The following is a 16,360-nucleotide window of genomic DNA, read 5'->3' as shown; positions in this document are numbered from 1 at the left end:
ACAGAAAAATACTCCAAAGCACTAACATAAAGCATTTTAAAATAACTTTTCCTTCAGGCTTCTTTGAAACCTGTTATTAAGTTTCTCAAAAACCAGTTTTTGCCTTTCGTATTGTGCCCAGTCCATTATATGAAATTTGAATACAAATTCCCTTGCATAGAGGACCTTGATTTGTAGAGAAATGTTTCCTATTACTTCCAATCCATGGTTCTCATCTCCTTTTCTCTGATCCTCCTTAGACATACTTTTGTTTCAGCAGGTCAATGATTTCCCAAATGAACCGGGAGGAAGAAGACTGGGCTTCTGTCCACTAATTTGCTTCTTTTCTGAGGTCGTGCAGCCTGGCTGTTGCTGGGCTCCGCAGGATCTGGGTTGGGGCGGAGCGGACGGCCCGCCGGGGGTGTGGCTAAGGGCGTGGCCTGCTCGCGGGGCCAGCCAGCCGGGCTTTGGTGGAGCTCTGCGAGCCGGCACAGCCTAGGTTTGCGGCTGCGAGCCCAGCGGCTGCCGCGCTGGTAGCCGGTGCCAGATGCTCGCAGATTCTCCGCTTCTCCGGAGCTCGGCTTCGGCTCGCACAGCGCCAACTCGCCCTGGTCCCGGAGGGACCCGGGCGATGCTGAGCCTAAGAAGTCCAGCATCTCAGCCTCGGGGCTCCAAAGGAAAAAGCCGAGCTCTTGCAGGTGAAGCTGCGGTCCGTGCGCTGTCTTCCGGAGGCCGCCTGCGCATCTCATCCCCGCCAGCCTCGGCCACGCATCTTACCCCGGCGCCGCCAGCGCAGGGAGCGCGGGAGAGTGGGAACCACGGCGGGGAAGGCGCGACCCAAACACTGAGGATGGACACCCGCACCTGGCGTCTGAGCTGGCGCTGTCTTCTCCTCCTGGCTCTCCTTGGATCTACCCTAAGCGAGGGTTTGGAGAGCTGTGAAGAAGTTCGGAAACTTTTCCAGTGGCGACTTGGGGGAGCTGTCAAGGGGCTGCCGTATACACCACGGGCAGGTAAGAGCCCTGCCTGGCCTGGCAGTGTGAGGACCTCCGGCGGGCCGGGGACCTCTGGGCTTGCGACCAGGCTCTCCCAGGCATCTAGGGATAGTCTTCCGTGAAAAGATGACCTTTCGGGTCCTCCAGCCCCACTAGGTGAATCGAGGTGAGGTCTCCGGGGATGCTTGCTGTGCTCACCGGAGTAGAGCAGCTTCAAGGGGCCTCTTAACTGCGCCTGGAGTTCCTTCAAGCTCTGGAGCATTTGCTTCCCGCCGGTGCTCTCTCTTAGTGATGTGTTTGAAGGACTAGTAAAGGGGAGGTTTGTTCACCGTGCTGACAAGTCTGTGGAGCTGTCCTTAGAGGGGATGTCACCAGGGGTCCTGGTTTTGCTGTTTTCTCAAAACCTCAAAGGAATTGTGTTGGTTGCCACAAGTTTGATGTTAAAAACATAAATCCTTTTATATTCCTTTTCTGGATAGATGCAGCCGATATTTTCTGTAATGAGCACTGGACCCAGCACATTCAAACATGACCTTTAGTTGCCCCTCTGCACCCGGGCACCAAGCTTTCCTACAGAAATCTGAGCTGCTCAGTGTGTCTCCCAGACCCACAAACTAGTTTCTCGCCTAAAAAGCGTTAGGGCAACAGGCGTTCAAGCCCTGCCTTTTGGAGGCTCTGAGCATGGTTGCTGTATGCCTGAGACTCCCAGGGAAAGATACAGTTAATGTGGTGGGTGGAGAGCATTCTTCCTATAAGCTCCCTCTACCTATGTTCATCCCCTGTGCCCTATCCTAGCATTCAAATTCTTAGCTGCTGGCGGGAGAGCCAGCACACTCTATCTGGAAGAGAAGGCGTTAGTGAGCCAACGCAACTGGAGCTAAGTTCGTCAAGTAATGCTAGCTGTTGCTGAAGTCAACAGAAGGGACAGAGGTTGTTGGGTGAACAAAGAATTTGCAAAGGATGCCTGAGTACAAAATACATCCTTTTTCCAGTGCGAGGAGGTGTCTTGCCTTTAGCACTCCCCAGTGGTAGCATGTTTGCTTGGTTGCTTTTCTGCCAGTAAACTCGATGCTTATCATCCTTCCGGGGTTTCTGGGCACATAAAACGATCAGTCAGAGCTTACATGACCACTTTTAAATATACCAATATTTATTTGAATACCTATTCAGTACACAGACATTTTCCAAACTACTTGACACACATAGTTGACACTTCCAGCTTAGGGCATTTCTTGTCTCCTCAACAAATAAACAAAACAACAGCGGCAAAAATCCCCTTATATGCATGTACTTACTTATTTTAGTGTACTCTTTCATTAAGAAATGCATCTCACTTAGCTGCTTATAAAACTAAATGGTTTGTGTGCAATGGGTGTTGAGCTATGAAACCCTCACATTCTGAGATTTTTTGTCCCCCAAATGCCATAGCTTTGGCTGCATGTTGACAGCTCTTCAGTAAGGCTTTGATTCCAACACCTTCTCACATCTCAGTGTTTCTGGTGCCTTCTGAAGACAACACATTGCAGAAAGGTGTCGAGTTTCATTTCTAGAACCTGTATATACTGTCCCTTTCCACAGCATTGATCACTGAGATAGCCTTTTACCATGGTGTAAGGGACTACTACTGAAACTCTGCCCCACAGAAAAGCAAAAGGTTGTCATTGTTGGCATTTGATACTTACGGCACAGACTAATGCTGAGAGGACACGCACCTGCTTTTTAAAGTCATCCTGGGTTGTTTCCCTATTGCAAGCACCTTTTTATCTGTAGCCTAAGGTGATGGAGAGCAGAGCAGCTCCCACTAAAGGAGCTGTGCTATAGCTGGGCCAGCCATGCTCTCAGAGACAGCGGTCCCCACTAACGGAGCTATGCTGTAGCTGGGCCAGCCATGCTCTCAGAGACATCAGTGGTACTTATGAAAGCAGTGCCAAGTTCCTTGGGTATTTTCATTAAGGAAAGTCAGGTGAAAGTATTGTGTTGATTTTGATTAACCCAGTAAAACCATTCATATACAAACTTGGTATAATACTGAGATTTTCTTGTATCATTCATTAATTTTAATGCTTCAGTAAAACATTAAAATGTTTTGGCATTGATTTATCTTTTTTCCCCTGCTAAAAATATCCCATTCCCAATTTGCATAAGTTGTGTGTAGCATGTGCTTAATAAACATTTTATTCTTATATTTATTATATTTATATATATATATTATAGTCATATTTTTGTAACTATATAACAGCTAACATGATGAAGTCAGTAGGTGGCTGCCTTGCTTTCTAAAATCACCCCGTCCTCAGGACAGTGTATACCTATGTATCATTTCCACAGGAGAATACAAACAACGCCGTTTTTAAAAATTCATGTCCTTACTTAATACACAGCCTTTCATTGGCTAAAACTAATACCTTTAATTTAGTGTTTGTTTTTTTTTTAGAAGTTTATTTTTTAGTGCATTTATTTATTTATTTATTGCATTTCTTGTCCACAGGGGTTAACGCCTTAGGTGTCTAGCTAAAATGCTATTTCTGTAATATAAAGAAGATTGACTAACTTTTTGCAGTTCCTTCCTACACTTGTGATTTTTATGTCTTCTGGAAAGTCTCAGCCGATCTGAAAGTATTAAGGTGGTGTGGACAGTGATTTCGGCTCTTTCTTGGGTCCCCCACCTTTGTTCTCTGCACTGCCCCAGTTCCTCTAAGCCTATTGAGATCCCGAGAATGTTTGGATGAGAAATGTAAAAAAGGAGAGAAGGCACAAATGTGATTAGAATTACAGATGTCCCTGTCTTCCGATTTTATTTCCTAAGTAGTAGTCAAGGTGCCCTCTGCTCCTGTTTATTTTATTCAGGCAAGAACTGTGAGTGGGGGCATCTTTAAATGGCCCTTCTATTTTATTTTACTCGTTGGGGAAGGGAGATAATGATTTCTTCACAGATGCATTTATTTTTTTAGAGGGTAGTTAAGGGATTTATTTAAAACCAGCTGTCAGATAACTAGCATGTAACTAATTTTAGTGGGTGTTCATCTACCTCAAATACACACTTTGTAGAAAAATCTGTGGAAGAGGAGCCTTAGTCAACTTTTCATGACTACACAAGATTTGAATACCTGATTCAGTGAAATCACAAACAGAAGAAATTTATTTGGGTTTGTGGTGTAAGGACCTCCAGTGCAGGTTTCTACAGCCCAGTTGACTGGGACAGCCTAGGTGATTGTAGGTAGGCACCAGAGACTATGCACTTGAAGGTGAAGGCACCAGAGTCCATGAGCCCCCTCTGGAGCCATAACTCCAATGATCTAAAGACCTCCTGCAGAATTTACCTCTGGAAATTCTAAGACTGCCACTCCTGCACCAGGGTTTTCTTACAAGACTTTTGTGGGGTGCTCAGCACCCAGAGTATAGCTATCATTTTCACCTGGATGGTTTTAGCTATCTATAGAATGGTAGTCAATTTGAAGTGACAAAAACAGAAATTCTGATACTATGCAATACTTTAAAGTAGAACTCTGTGAAGTGGTTTTGGCTTTGGGGTTGCTTTAAAATGCTTTCATTCAATCACACCATAAAAGGTCAGTTTGTCTCACTGTAACACACAAGAACAGCAGTCTACCTGATAAACATGGGACTCAGAATTACACACAGCTGGGTTGTGAAAGTTGGAAATTCTACTTACGGTTCTCCATGCAAAGTTGATAGGTTGTCATCTTTTAAAATGTGTGCATGTGTGCGTGCGTGTGTAGCTGGAATTATCTCAAGTCCTGCCCGGGCCCGCAGCCGCTCAGACCCAAATAAACACACAGACGCTTTTATTATTTAAACTGTTTGGCCTAATGGCTCAGGCTTCTTGCTATCTAGTTCTTATATCTTAAATTAACCCATTTCTATTAATCTATAAGTTTCCATGTGGCTTGTGGCTTACTGGTATCTTTACATGTTGCTTCTCATGGCAACAGCTGGCAGTGTCTCCTTACTCAGCCCTCCTGTTCCCAGAATTCTCCTCTCTCTTTGTCCCGTCTATACTTCCTGCCTGGCTACTGGCCAATCAGCACTTTATTTATTAACCAATCAGAGCAACACATTCACAGCGTACAGATATCCACAGCATGCGTGTGTGTGTGCATGCGTGCGTGCGTGCGTGTGTGCTTGAATGTGGTGAGCATACATGCCTGGGTTGCACTTATAGAAGTAAGAGCACAGCTTTTGGGAGTGGGTTCCTTCATTCCGGCATGGGGTTGCAGGGCTTGAGGGCAAGTGGTAAGGCTTGCAGGGCCAGCACTTTTGTCCATGGAGTCACCTTGTTAATTAAGTTTGATTAAGTTAAATAAGTTAATTGTCATCTTATACCTCTTTGCTGGTTTGTAAACTCTTGACTTTTACTTATTGCCTTGATTTAAACTTACTTGATTTTTAAGGGTGCAACTTTAGTGCATCTTATCTCTACATATCAAGAGGCTTTAAAAATAAAAATTGAATTTTTTCACTCACAAATAATTAGTTTCAAAATTAGAAAATGTATTTCTATCTGAAATGACATTATTTGCTAATGGTAGTTCATCGGTTTCTTGTGAACTACTATACAACTAAGAAATAAGTTTATTTCAACGCTCGGAGCCATGTCTGTATAGGTGAGGCAAACACTACAGGGCCAACTGTAAGTATGTATGCTCCATCTTCCCTCTCTCTCATGATTGTGTGACTTTTTTAACCTGGTGGCACAATCTTCTGTTTGTATAATGGTTTCAGGATGGTTGCAATTTGGAAGCTTAAGAGGAACATTTTACACTCACAACTTTTGCTTCTTTGGAGCTAATTAAGAATTTCTGGAATGAAGGTTTTGTTGCTCCACGATGTATGTGTGTATAATATAGATTATCTAGATTACCAACTAGATTATCTGGGAATATGGTCATGGATCTAGACACCTAAGTTACAATAGCAATTAGTTTGAGTGGGGAATAATGCGCGCGCACGCACACACACACACACACACACACACACACACACACACACACACACACACTCAGGTGAGGGAAGGTGAAAAGAGAGAGATTGAATGGCTGGTTTATTTGCATGCTTCAAATTTTATCTTAAATTAGCATTTACAAAACTGGATTATACCAGTTATTATTGTATAATGCCCTTTCTTTTGTTACCTGGCACCTATTACACACTCCTTTTCTTCTGTTACCTGGCACCTATTACACACTCCTTTTCTTCTGTTACATGGCACCTGTTACACACTCCTCTTCTTTCACCTCTAGATCGTTCACTATGAGATTACATGCATAATGAAAACAGAGAACATATCTACTGGGGCCAGTGTCGCAGGCATGTTGTCAATCTATTCTGTCACACAGGAGTCCACATTCAGAAGGATGGCATGCCTATTTCAATGTACTATTGGCACTGTATTGAAATTTGAAAACTGGTCTTGCATTTGCTTCTGACTTGGGGTCCTGAAAGTCATACAGCTGATTGATATTGGTTTGTACTTTGTTTTTTTGGATACTGTCTGGTGCGTAGAATAAGATTTGTCACAAAATACGAGTTGCAATGCTAATTTATTTCGTTAAGCTGAAAGAAGTACCTTGGTACATTTTTGGAGCTCTCTGATTCTTAAGCTATAGAATAAAGTCATGAGTTCTGAGTATCTAAGACCTTACTGTCTATATGCTGGGATTTTTTAATGTTTTATAGTGTTAAGCCCATGGCTCTGAGATGGGCACTCATTTTGACTTTCTTCTTCACAGAAGAGTAACACAATCACAGCCAAGCCCATCAGGACCTAACTGAAAGTTTTACACATCAGATCAGAGAAACATATTTTTAGCCATTTCCAATGTGATACTTTTTATACCCTACAAACTTCACTAACATCTACAAGCTGCAGAGTTTTAGAAACCCCTGCGCTGCAGGGACTGGAGAGATGGCTCAATGGCTAAGAGTACTGGTTCCTCCTCCAGAGGTCCCGAGTTGGATTCCTGGCACCCACATGGCAGTTCACAACCATCTATAGCTATAGTTATATGGGATCTTATGTCCTCTTCTGGTTCATAGATGTACATGTAGACAAAACATCTGTATACATAAAAGAAAGAAAATTTAGAAAAATATAAAAACAAAGCAAAAGGAAATCCCTGAGCATATATATATGGCAGCTTTTTGAGAACTCAAACTTCCCATCTGGTTGTTGTTGTCTAGACAGAAGAGTTCCTACTCCAATTCTTATTTTTAAAATATGTATGTATGTATTTATATGGGTGCTTATATTTGTACATGTGCCTGAGGAGGCCAGAAGAGGGCACTGAACTGAACTCAGGTTCTCTAGAAGAACAGCAAGTGCTCCAAATCTGCAGTCCTGTGGTGACCCTGCATATTGTCCCAGGAAAGACTTCCTCTGGGGGACAAACTGTCACAGCTGCATGCTGGTAAAACACATTGTGTGCTGCTTTCAGCTTGTGTTTGTGTCTTCACAGCACCATCCCTGAGGCCCCAACTCACCACTTATGGGCCAGTACCTAGTTATTTATAGTACCTCAGAGACTTATTTTAAAGGTATTTCTGTTCTTTAGCATACTAATACAGTACTTGAGAGAAGAATTTGTAATTGATTTTCCTCAGGTTTGTATTCATACATAGATTTTGATGAATAGAATTTCTTTTTTTATTAATAATTACCTAATAGGCTACTCATTGTGCTTAGCAATAATTTCTATTGATTAATCCTGGTAGGATGAAGAATGTATTCATTAAAGTTTTGTTTTTTTGTCATAGATTCTATAAAGTGACCTCAACTAATACATTTCAATTTAAAGGAATTTTTAAACCGATTTTATCTAACAGTTTTGAAATGGAGCAAGTGAATGGCCAGCCAAGTGTTTGGAAAAGCATTTTCTCCACTGTTCTGCAGGGAAAGGAAGTCTTTAGGGTTTTTTTTGCACAGTCACTGCCATTAGGAGGCCAGTGTATCTCCTCTCAGAGTTTTATTGACTTATTAAGAAAATGGAAAAAGAATGGATCAAATGCAGAATGTATTCTGTTCTGTGTCATTTGCTTTATGTTTTATTTGGATCAATTTTTATTTATTTAATTTTTTGCAAAATGAAATTTCTTCCATGAAGAAATTACTAGTAATGAACTGTGAAGTGAATCTGCCTTTCTTCTTCCACCCTTGTTAATTTGATACTGAAAGTAACACTGGGCACCACATTATGGAATGACTACAGGGTGGAGAAGAGCTGTGTTTGTTGAACAGCACTGGGATGGTAATGTTGAATGTCAACTTGACAGGATCCAGAATGATTATGGCAACAAATCTCTGAACATGTCTGGATGAAGACCTACCTCAAATGTGAGTGGCATGATTCTGTGGTCCTGGACTGAGTGAGAAGAAGGCAGGTGAGGCACCAGCATCCATCTCTCTGCTTTCTGACTGTAGATGCCGTGTGACCAATGCGCTGTGGTCATGCCTTCCCTGTCATGGTACCTCGGACCACAAGCCCACATAAGTCATTTCTTCCTTAAATCTCACTTGTCAAGCTGTTTTCATAGCAGTGAGAAAAGTAGCCAATGTAGACACCAACTCAGAGTTCAGAGCAGCAGGTGGACCAAGTCCAGTGACCTTAGACTGTGAGGATACAACAAAGTAACTTCTGGTACATCACAAACCATGCTATATTGTAACAAGCAAGTATCAGTGTCTGGGAAGTATTTCCATTAAAGACAACTTTAAAAATCCTTTCTTAGTCTTTTTTCAAATCCACTTATTTTAAATTAGTGACATAAAATTATTTATAATTATTATTTACAGAATAATTTTCACTATATATTGAAAGTATAATATATATATTATATATATAATGTATGTATGTTTTTTTTTTTTTTTTTTGGTTTTTCGAGACAGGGTTTCTCTGTGTAGCTTTGCGCCTTTCCTGGAACTCACTTGGTAGTCCAGGCTGGCCTCGAACTCACAGAGATCCACCTGGCTCTGCCTCCCGAGTGCTGGGATTAAAGGCGTGCGCCACCACCGCCCGGCGTATGTATGTTTTGAAGTAGCTAATTCTAGTAAATAATACAGACGTAATCTCACAATGGATCAGTCTTGGTGGCAAAAACACTTACGTGCAGTCTCATCATGTCTGAAGACTCAGTGTGCTGTCGCTGTATGTATCAGTTCATTGTACATCAGAGCTCCTGAACTTTGTTCTTTCTAACTACAGTTTTGTAGCCCTTGATCAGTATGCCCATCCAGAATCAGCTGAGCCTGAGGTAGCTGCCCTTTTACTTTTTGCTATTACAAACATCAGCCTTCTAGATCATGTGGCCTTTGTCTATTTGTACTTCACCTTTTTAACTCAAGATGGTGTCTTCAACATTTATCCAAATGACTGCAAGTGATAGGGTCTTATCTTTTAAAGACAGGCCATATTCCATTGTTTGTCCACACCACACTTTTCGCCATTCATCTATTAACTAAGGGACACTTAGATCTATCAAGACTTTAGGACCTCTTTTCAGTGAAAATGCGGAAAATTATTTCTGCCTATATAAAGTATGAGTCATGATTTGTTTAGGACATCTTATGAGAAGCATGGAGAATTTCCCTAAACAGAAGAATTATCTGTGTCAGTGCTAATGAAACACACATACATATTTTGATATGGCTCAGCTCTTCACTTAAGTATGTTTAAAAATAGTCATGTTCTAAAAGTTAGTAAGCATCCCTTAGTACATGATTAAATTTTTATTACTCGTTAGGATAAGGAGTTTGAATTACTTTTTCTTTTCCTTCAATGTTATGGTAAAATTTATCTTAGTTTTCATAATTCTGCATAAGCAATATAATTCATCTCTGCAGCTATGTTCTTAGAGCTCATATGTTTCAGCCTTCTCTTTTCTTACATGTCAGGGAAAGATGAAATCTGAGAAGGGAGTTGAAGTGAAAACACAGTGTGCGTGCATTGATCAAATGAAACGAATGAGAAAGCATTACCCTGTGGTGTCCTGTTCATCTCATATAGATTCTTTAAGTGAGAGACTGTCATTATTAAATTACTGGTTCAGATTTATTTGCTTTTTGAATAACTCTGTTATTTAGTAAGGTTAGACCAAGTTACATTTGGTTCATTTTCTTTTGATCATTGAGATGTCTGTGTTTAATGAGGTGAACCTGAAGTAGGTCAATAAAATGAAGAGATTAATAGTTCATTCTCACCAGGCTCGGAACACGTTTCACTCTAGATTAAAAAAAAAAAAACTCTCTCTTTTTTATTTTATTTTTTTAAGAAAAGGTTTTGATCAGTTTAAAAGGTAAAGGAACTAGGAATAACACAGGGAGGCTCACACAGCAGAGAAATCAATGAGCCTCTGCAGGCGCTGTGTATCGGGTGGACCTGTGGGGGTCGCGCATGAGTGGCTAAGAGCTTTAGCTTGAAAAGACAAAGCTAAGGTTCCTTTCCCCCCCTGGAAGTTCACTGGTGCAAAAAGCTCCAGGTCATTAAATATTTAGCCTTCAATTCATCTATAAAAATGTCTTGTTATTGTAATGGGAATGAGAAGAAAAAAGTCTGGCGAAGCACTAAAATGTTGTTTTGGGGACAAATAAATGGGAAAGGCAAACCGAGTATCACACTTCGTCACATGTGGGAGTGCAGAGAAATGAAGTTACAGTTTTGAAATGGCTCAATCTTATCCATACCGTTTATTAGATGTGTGACACTTAGCAAATGGCTCAACTTCTCTGAGATGTCTAACTTGCTCCTATACAGATGCTAGTACATACAGGTTCCTTTTCTCCTCTGCTGCCTTGAGAACCATGGTACACTGACACTACTTTAAAACATTGGGAACTCATGAACTTTAGATCAACAGCTGTGGAGCCTGCATGGGACTGGTCTAGGCCCTCTGCATAGCAAGACAGTTGTGTAGCTTGAGCTCCTTAAGGGGCCCCTGGCAGTAGGATCAGAATCCATCCCTGGTACATGAGCAGGCTTTTTGGAGCCCATTACCTATGATAGGACACCTCACACAGCCTTGAGGTGGGAGGGGGAGGCGGGTTGGGCCTGTCTCTATTAAATGTGTCAGGCTTTGCTGACTCTCCATGGGAGGCCTTACCTTCTTGTAGGAGAGAATGAGGGGTGGGTTGGGGGGAGGAGGCTGGAGGGATAGGAGGAGGGGAGAGGGGGAATCTTTGATTGGTATGCAAAATGAATAAAAACTTTTCTTAATTAAAAAAACATTTCACAGATATCTCAGCGTACTGGCTAGTTTTATGTCAACTTGACATAAGCTAGAGCCATCTGAGAGGAGGGAGCCTCAATTGAGAAAAATGCCTCCATAAGATCCAGCTATAAGGTATTTTCTTAATTAGTGTTTGATGGGGGGCCCAGCCCATGGTGGTTGGTGCCATCCTTGGTGGTCCTGGATTCTATAAGAAGTTGGGCTGAACAAGCCAAGATGAGCAAGCCAGTAAGCAGCACTCCTCCGTGGCCACTGCATCAGCTCGTACCTCTAGGTTCCTGCCCTGTTTGAGTTCCAGTCCTGACTTCCTTTACTGATGAGCTGTGATGTAGAAGTCAAATAAAGCCTTCCCTCCCCAAGTTGCTTTGGTCATGATGTTTCTTCACAGCAATTGTAACCCTAACCAGGACACTCAGTGTTGTCACTTTTCTTGTTGTTGTGACAAAAGGCCTGACAATGTCTACTTAAGGAGGGGACGTGACTTTGTCTCAGTTTGAGGTATGGTCTGTCACAGAAGGAAAGTCATGGAAGCTGGAGCCTGAGGCAACTGGTCACCTTGGATCTGCAGTCAGAAACCCCCGGAAGGGGATGCTGGGGCTCCTCAAAATTTCTCCTTCTTATTGAGTCCAGGACCCAGCCCATGGGGCTAAACTCCTTCCCTTCATGTGGATTTAGGGTTGTTTTTCCTACTGCAGATCAGCTGTCTGTACATGGCAGAAATGCAGCTGTGTAGCTTCTAACAGCAGGAGGAACTAAAGCAGTACTCTGGTTTCCAAATAAAAAACTTCCAGGAGGTTGATCCTTTACAAAAGTTTCTGCTGTTGTTGCCAACTACAAGGATAGGTTAGGTGTGGGGAGTAGGTGGTCCCAGGAAATCTCTTCAAGGCATCTGTACCAATCCAGGGGTATTTGTGAGACATCTGCAGACAGCCATCAGCATTCTCCACTGTTCATGCAAAAGTGTGCGCTCCCACGTTTGATTTCAGAGTCTTCTGTGAGCCCTGCCTTTCTTTTCAGTCTATCCTCTGCAGTTCTCTGTTGCTTCCTTTGTGGTTTTCCTGTTGTAGGAAATGAGCCCCCATGGGCACCGAATATTTTCACTGCTGACTTTGCTTTAGGAAGGCTTTTCTTCTGTGTTGTAGTTGCCCCAAGCAGAGGAATGTTGTCACCTCAGGACAGAGCAAGATGACTTAGGCCCACTGTAGAAGTTGGTGAAAATTAGAAATTTAAGTGTTTTTTCACTTGCAATGTAACTCACTGCCTGCCCAGGCTACCCACTAGAACCATGAAGGAGTCCAGTGACTGACATATTCACACTGCTTACTATGTTCCATGTGCTGGCTAGTTTTATGTCTACTTGACACAAGCTAGAGTCATTGGAGAGGAGGGAGCATCTACTGAGAAAATGCCTTCATGAGATCACATGGTAGGCAAACTTGTAGGACATTTTTCTTAAATAGTGGTTGATGGGAGAGAGACATTCCTGTGCTAGTGGTCCTGGGTGCTTTAAGAACGCAGACTGAGCAAGCCAGAGGGTTCGAGCCTTTCCGTCAGCTCCTGCCTCTAGGTTCTTGCCCCGTTTGAGTTCCTGTATGGACTTCCTTTAACGGTAGATTACAATGTGGAAGTGTAAGACAAATAAACCCTTTCCTCCCCATCTTGTTTTTGGTCATGGTGTTTCATCACAGTAGTAGAAACCCTAACTAGAACGCTCAAGTCTCCAGTCTCCTCTGACAATCTAGTTGTGAAAACCTCCAAAACATTAACAATTCCAACAATTTCCCCCAGTCTGTAGCCCTGCACAGACCCAGCAATTCATCTCAGCCTCACCCTAGTTCATTTGTTGTCTTTATGAAAGGTACTCTCCTTCCTTCTGGCTCACTATTCATGTCTTACCAAATTTGTTCTGCTATATATCAGTTTTATGTATTGAGAGCAGTTTAACTACAATGAAACCAGTTTCTCATTTATTGAGTAAGAATATTTTCTACCTTGTAAATATTTTAGTGTTTATTCAAAGAAGCCATTCAAGTGGCTTCTCAGAGACTCTTCTGACCATTGCTTGTGATCTGCCCAAGAAGATAAAATTCCTCTATATTCCCAGAAAACTTGCTGCATCTTTTATGACATTTTATCACATTAACTTTTTACAAATGTGTCTCTTCATCATCTGAGCCCTGGAGGGAAAATTATGTTTTATCCTCTTGTTAGCCTTAATAACTACACAATGTCTTGTACAGAACAGGTGCTTAATCAATATTTGATGAATTCGTTTGACTTATTAATCAAAATGAAGAGCAGGAAATTACTCTGTAATTTAGTACAGGTGAAAGGAAGACTGGGCAGCTCCTGAGAAGGGGGTGATAGAGGATCACTTATGCTCTGAGGCCACCGTTTCTCCCCACATCTAGGGAAGTCAACTTGTCACTCCTTAAGCTGTTGTTTCTGAGAAGGGTAAACAGCAGAACCCAAGCTCTGCACTCCGAGTCTCAGGCTTTTCCCTCTGCAGCTTAGTGGAGCTGGGCAAGTGCTGCACAATGTGCATGCTTCTTCTCATAGAGCCACTAAGTGAGAAGTTGGGCATTTGTGTTATTGATAAAGCCAGTTTATTTACACAGGGAAAAGCTTTCTGACTTATCTTCTTATATCTTCTTCTAAGATATATGTATCTTAGTTTATCATCTGATACACACACATCTATCTATCTATCTATCTATCTATCTATCTATCTATCTATCTGTCATCTATCTATGTCCCTCCAGTTAGAGAGATGCTTGTATAAAAAGTAAATGGATCAGATGGAATTATTTAGAAGGCTAAATTGCTAGGATTTTTGAGGGAGAAGCAAGTTTCATACATGATTGCCAGGATTTAGTACCTTTTAGGGACTAAGAAGTCCTCTGTGGGAAAGACTTGGCATTCTGGATGCTAATGTTAAGTAAGGTTCCTGCACAGGTAGTTGAAACGTGTGTCTAAGTTTCATGAGAGGGAGAGGGAACAGACAAAGATTGGAAAGTCACTTGGTATGAAAGGAGGGAAGAATTTTGAAACTTGCTGAGTATGTGCCTCACAAAGAGGTTAAGGTAACTAGATATGGCTAAGTATTTCTTGATTTAGCAACTAGTTCATCAGTTACTTGGTGTGGGCATTTATAAACTCTGGCGCAGCTAATATTTAACTTTTGGAGTAACTCACAAATGAAATGGAGATGTGGAATTTCGATAACCATTTCATAAAGTTTAATTCTTTAGAAACGACTCTGTATTCTGATTAATCCTCGCATTTGTTGACTTTGCACAGTGCAGGCTTGCTGACTGGGTAAGAACAGGATCTGGTAAGGGCAGGCTAAGAGGCGAATGAGGCAGGCAGCAATCAGAGACAGGACTTCTCACTTCCTGGGAAAGATCCTCCAGCAGAGTGACACCATCAGATTTGCATTTTCAAATATTGCTCTTGCCTGTAGGGTGTCCATTTGACGTCTTTTCTAGGTGTGAGAGTAGAATGGTGCTAATACATTTCAAAGGAAGTCAGTTTAAAATGGGCTTAAGAGGCTCAGGATGACTGTGGGGTTTCTTTCATCTGACTACTTACAATAGGGACCCGATAAGGCTCCCCATGCATTCTTGGGCTGTGCATCCAGCTGAACTTACAAAACACAAGAGCAACATATTTTCTTTGAACTTATGACTGTGTTAACATCTTGGTTAGGATGTATGTTGTACCTGCTTGTTCATGTGACATGTGCTTCTCTCTGCACAATCAGTGTAGGCTGACACTGTAGGCCCTTCCAGCCAGCTGTGCGTGACCCACTAACTTCTTTAAGTGCTTGTAGTATAAGCCAGAAGGAATAAAGCAATTCAGTACCAAATGTTAACTAAAGGCAGACTAGCAATGATGTAAAAAATAGATGCAGGGAAAATAATCTGCAGTTGGCTGTAAGATGGGGACATGATACTGCTGTGCCCTGGACTGAAGAGTTCAGTTTTCAGTTTCTTATTGCCACGACAAAGAAGAATACATTCAGTAAAATTATTTAGTACAGTTGTAGGTAAGGGTTTAGTTGGCGGGGGGGGGGGGGGGGGGGGGGGGAAGGCTGAGAAAAACAGTGGGGGTTGTGGCGGAATGAAGGGGAGGGAGAAAGAGAAGAGAGATAATTATGTCACGGTATGAACGACGTAAGTGGTGTTTTTAAGAGAGAAAAAGTGGGCTTTGATTTTCTTTGTCAGAAGGAGACTGCATGCAATGTGTCACTGAAGCTGAAGCTGAGATATTTTGTTATAAAGGAAGAAATGATGCGATAGACACCTGAAACATAGTAGTAGATCCCCCTGATGACTGCTATAGGCTTTCAGCAGGATATACCTTATCTGCTCCTGCTTATAGTAAATAAAGCTTGGATTTCTGGGTTTCAGAGCCAAAGCTCATAGAAAAGTGTTACTGCGAGCTTTACAGTCATCAAAGCATAAAATGAGAGAATTCATGGCCAAATGGTGTTTCTTCTTTGAACTTCTTAATGACTGAGCGTGCTGACTGAAGTGTCTAGGATTCAGGTGGAGAGCTACAGTGATGGTGTCAGACTTCTCGCTTTACTTATGTCTCATAATCCCTGGACTTTCAGAGTTATTAGTAGAATATGATGCAGAGGAAGGTCTGAGTTATGTTTGACAATAAAACTCATTTTGTTATATTTCTGTCCTCATAAAGTATATACTTGGGGGTTGCTTTTATTATTCTGTATCATATGCATTTTACATGCTACAATATTAGTTTAGTTACCTAAACCATTAGCATTTTCTGTAGTTTTGGTGGGACCATCACTGCCTTGCTCACAGTTTTAGGAGTTACTTAGTTTCTCCTGTGCCTGATTCTCAAGTTGAAAACCAGAGAATCTCTGTTTTTAGACTTTTGGCCATATACCCTTTGCCTTTACTTCTTAGACTGAGGGGCAGCAGCAACACAATGGCCATATTTACTCCTGTGTGACTTGCTTTTTCTTTATCTTTCAATGTTCTGTGAAATGTCATTGTATTTAATAAAATGATTTCTCCATTTCAAAAATGTGTGGACAAATTCATAATGCATCTTATGGCATCATAGACAAGTAGAAAATATCAGAGAGGTCTTGGAAGTGACCTCGCGATCTCACT

At 41.8% G+C, this 16,360-nt stretch overlaps 1 protein-coding gene across 7 annotated transcripts in view; it reads left to right on the top strand.

The window, feature by feature from the left end:
- The first annotated feature begins 435 nt into the window (after window positions 1-435).
- The window catches only part of Gpc5 (glypican 5), a 1,304,512-nt gene continuing 1,288,587 nt past the window's right edge, over window positions 436-16,360 (top strand). For 3 of the 7 annotated variants that reach the window (XM_052732499.1, XM_052732496.1, XM_052732503.1), the window contains exon 1: window positions 437-992. In XM_052732499.1, the coding sequence (XP_052588459.1) occupies window positions 527-992 (466 nt within the window). In that variant the 5' untranslated portion in view covers window positions 437-526. Of the gene's footprint in view, window positions 993-16,360 lie in introns of all 7 variants that reach the window. The other 4 variants (XM_052732495.1, XM_052732502.1, XM_052732501.1 and 1 more) reach the window with 2 other exon arrangements.

This window comes from Peromyscus californicus, unplaced genomic scaffold (assembly GCF_007827085.1).
Source record: "Peromyscus californicus insignis strain IS unplaced genomic scaffold, ASM782708v3 Scaffold_12__1_contigs__length_115047231, whole genome shotgun sequence".
Classification (NCBI taxonomy): Eukaryota; Metazoa; Chordata; class Mammalia; order Rodentia; family Cricetidae; genus Peromyscus; species Peromyscus californicus.
This window is presented reverse-complemented; position numbering and strand designations above follow the sequence as displayed.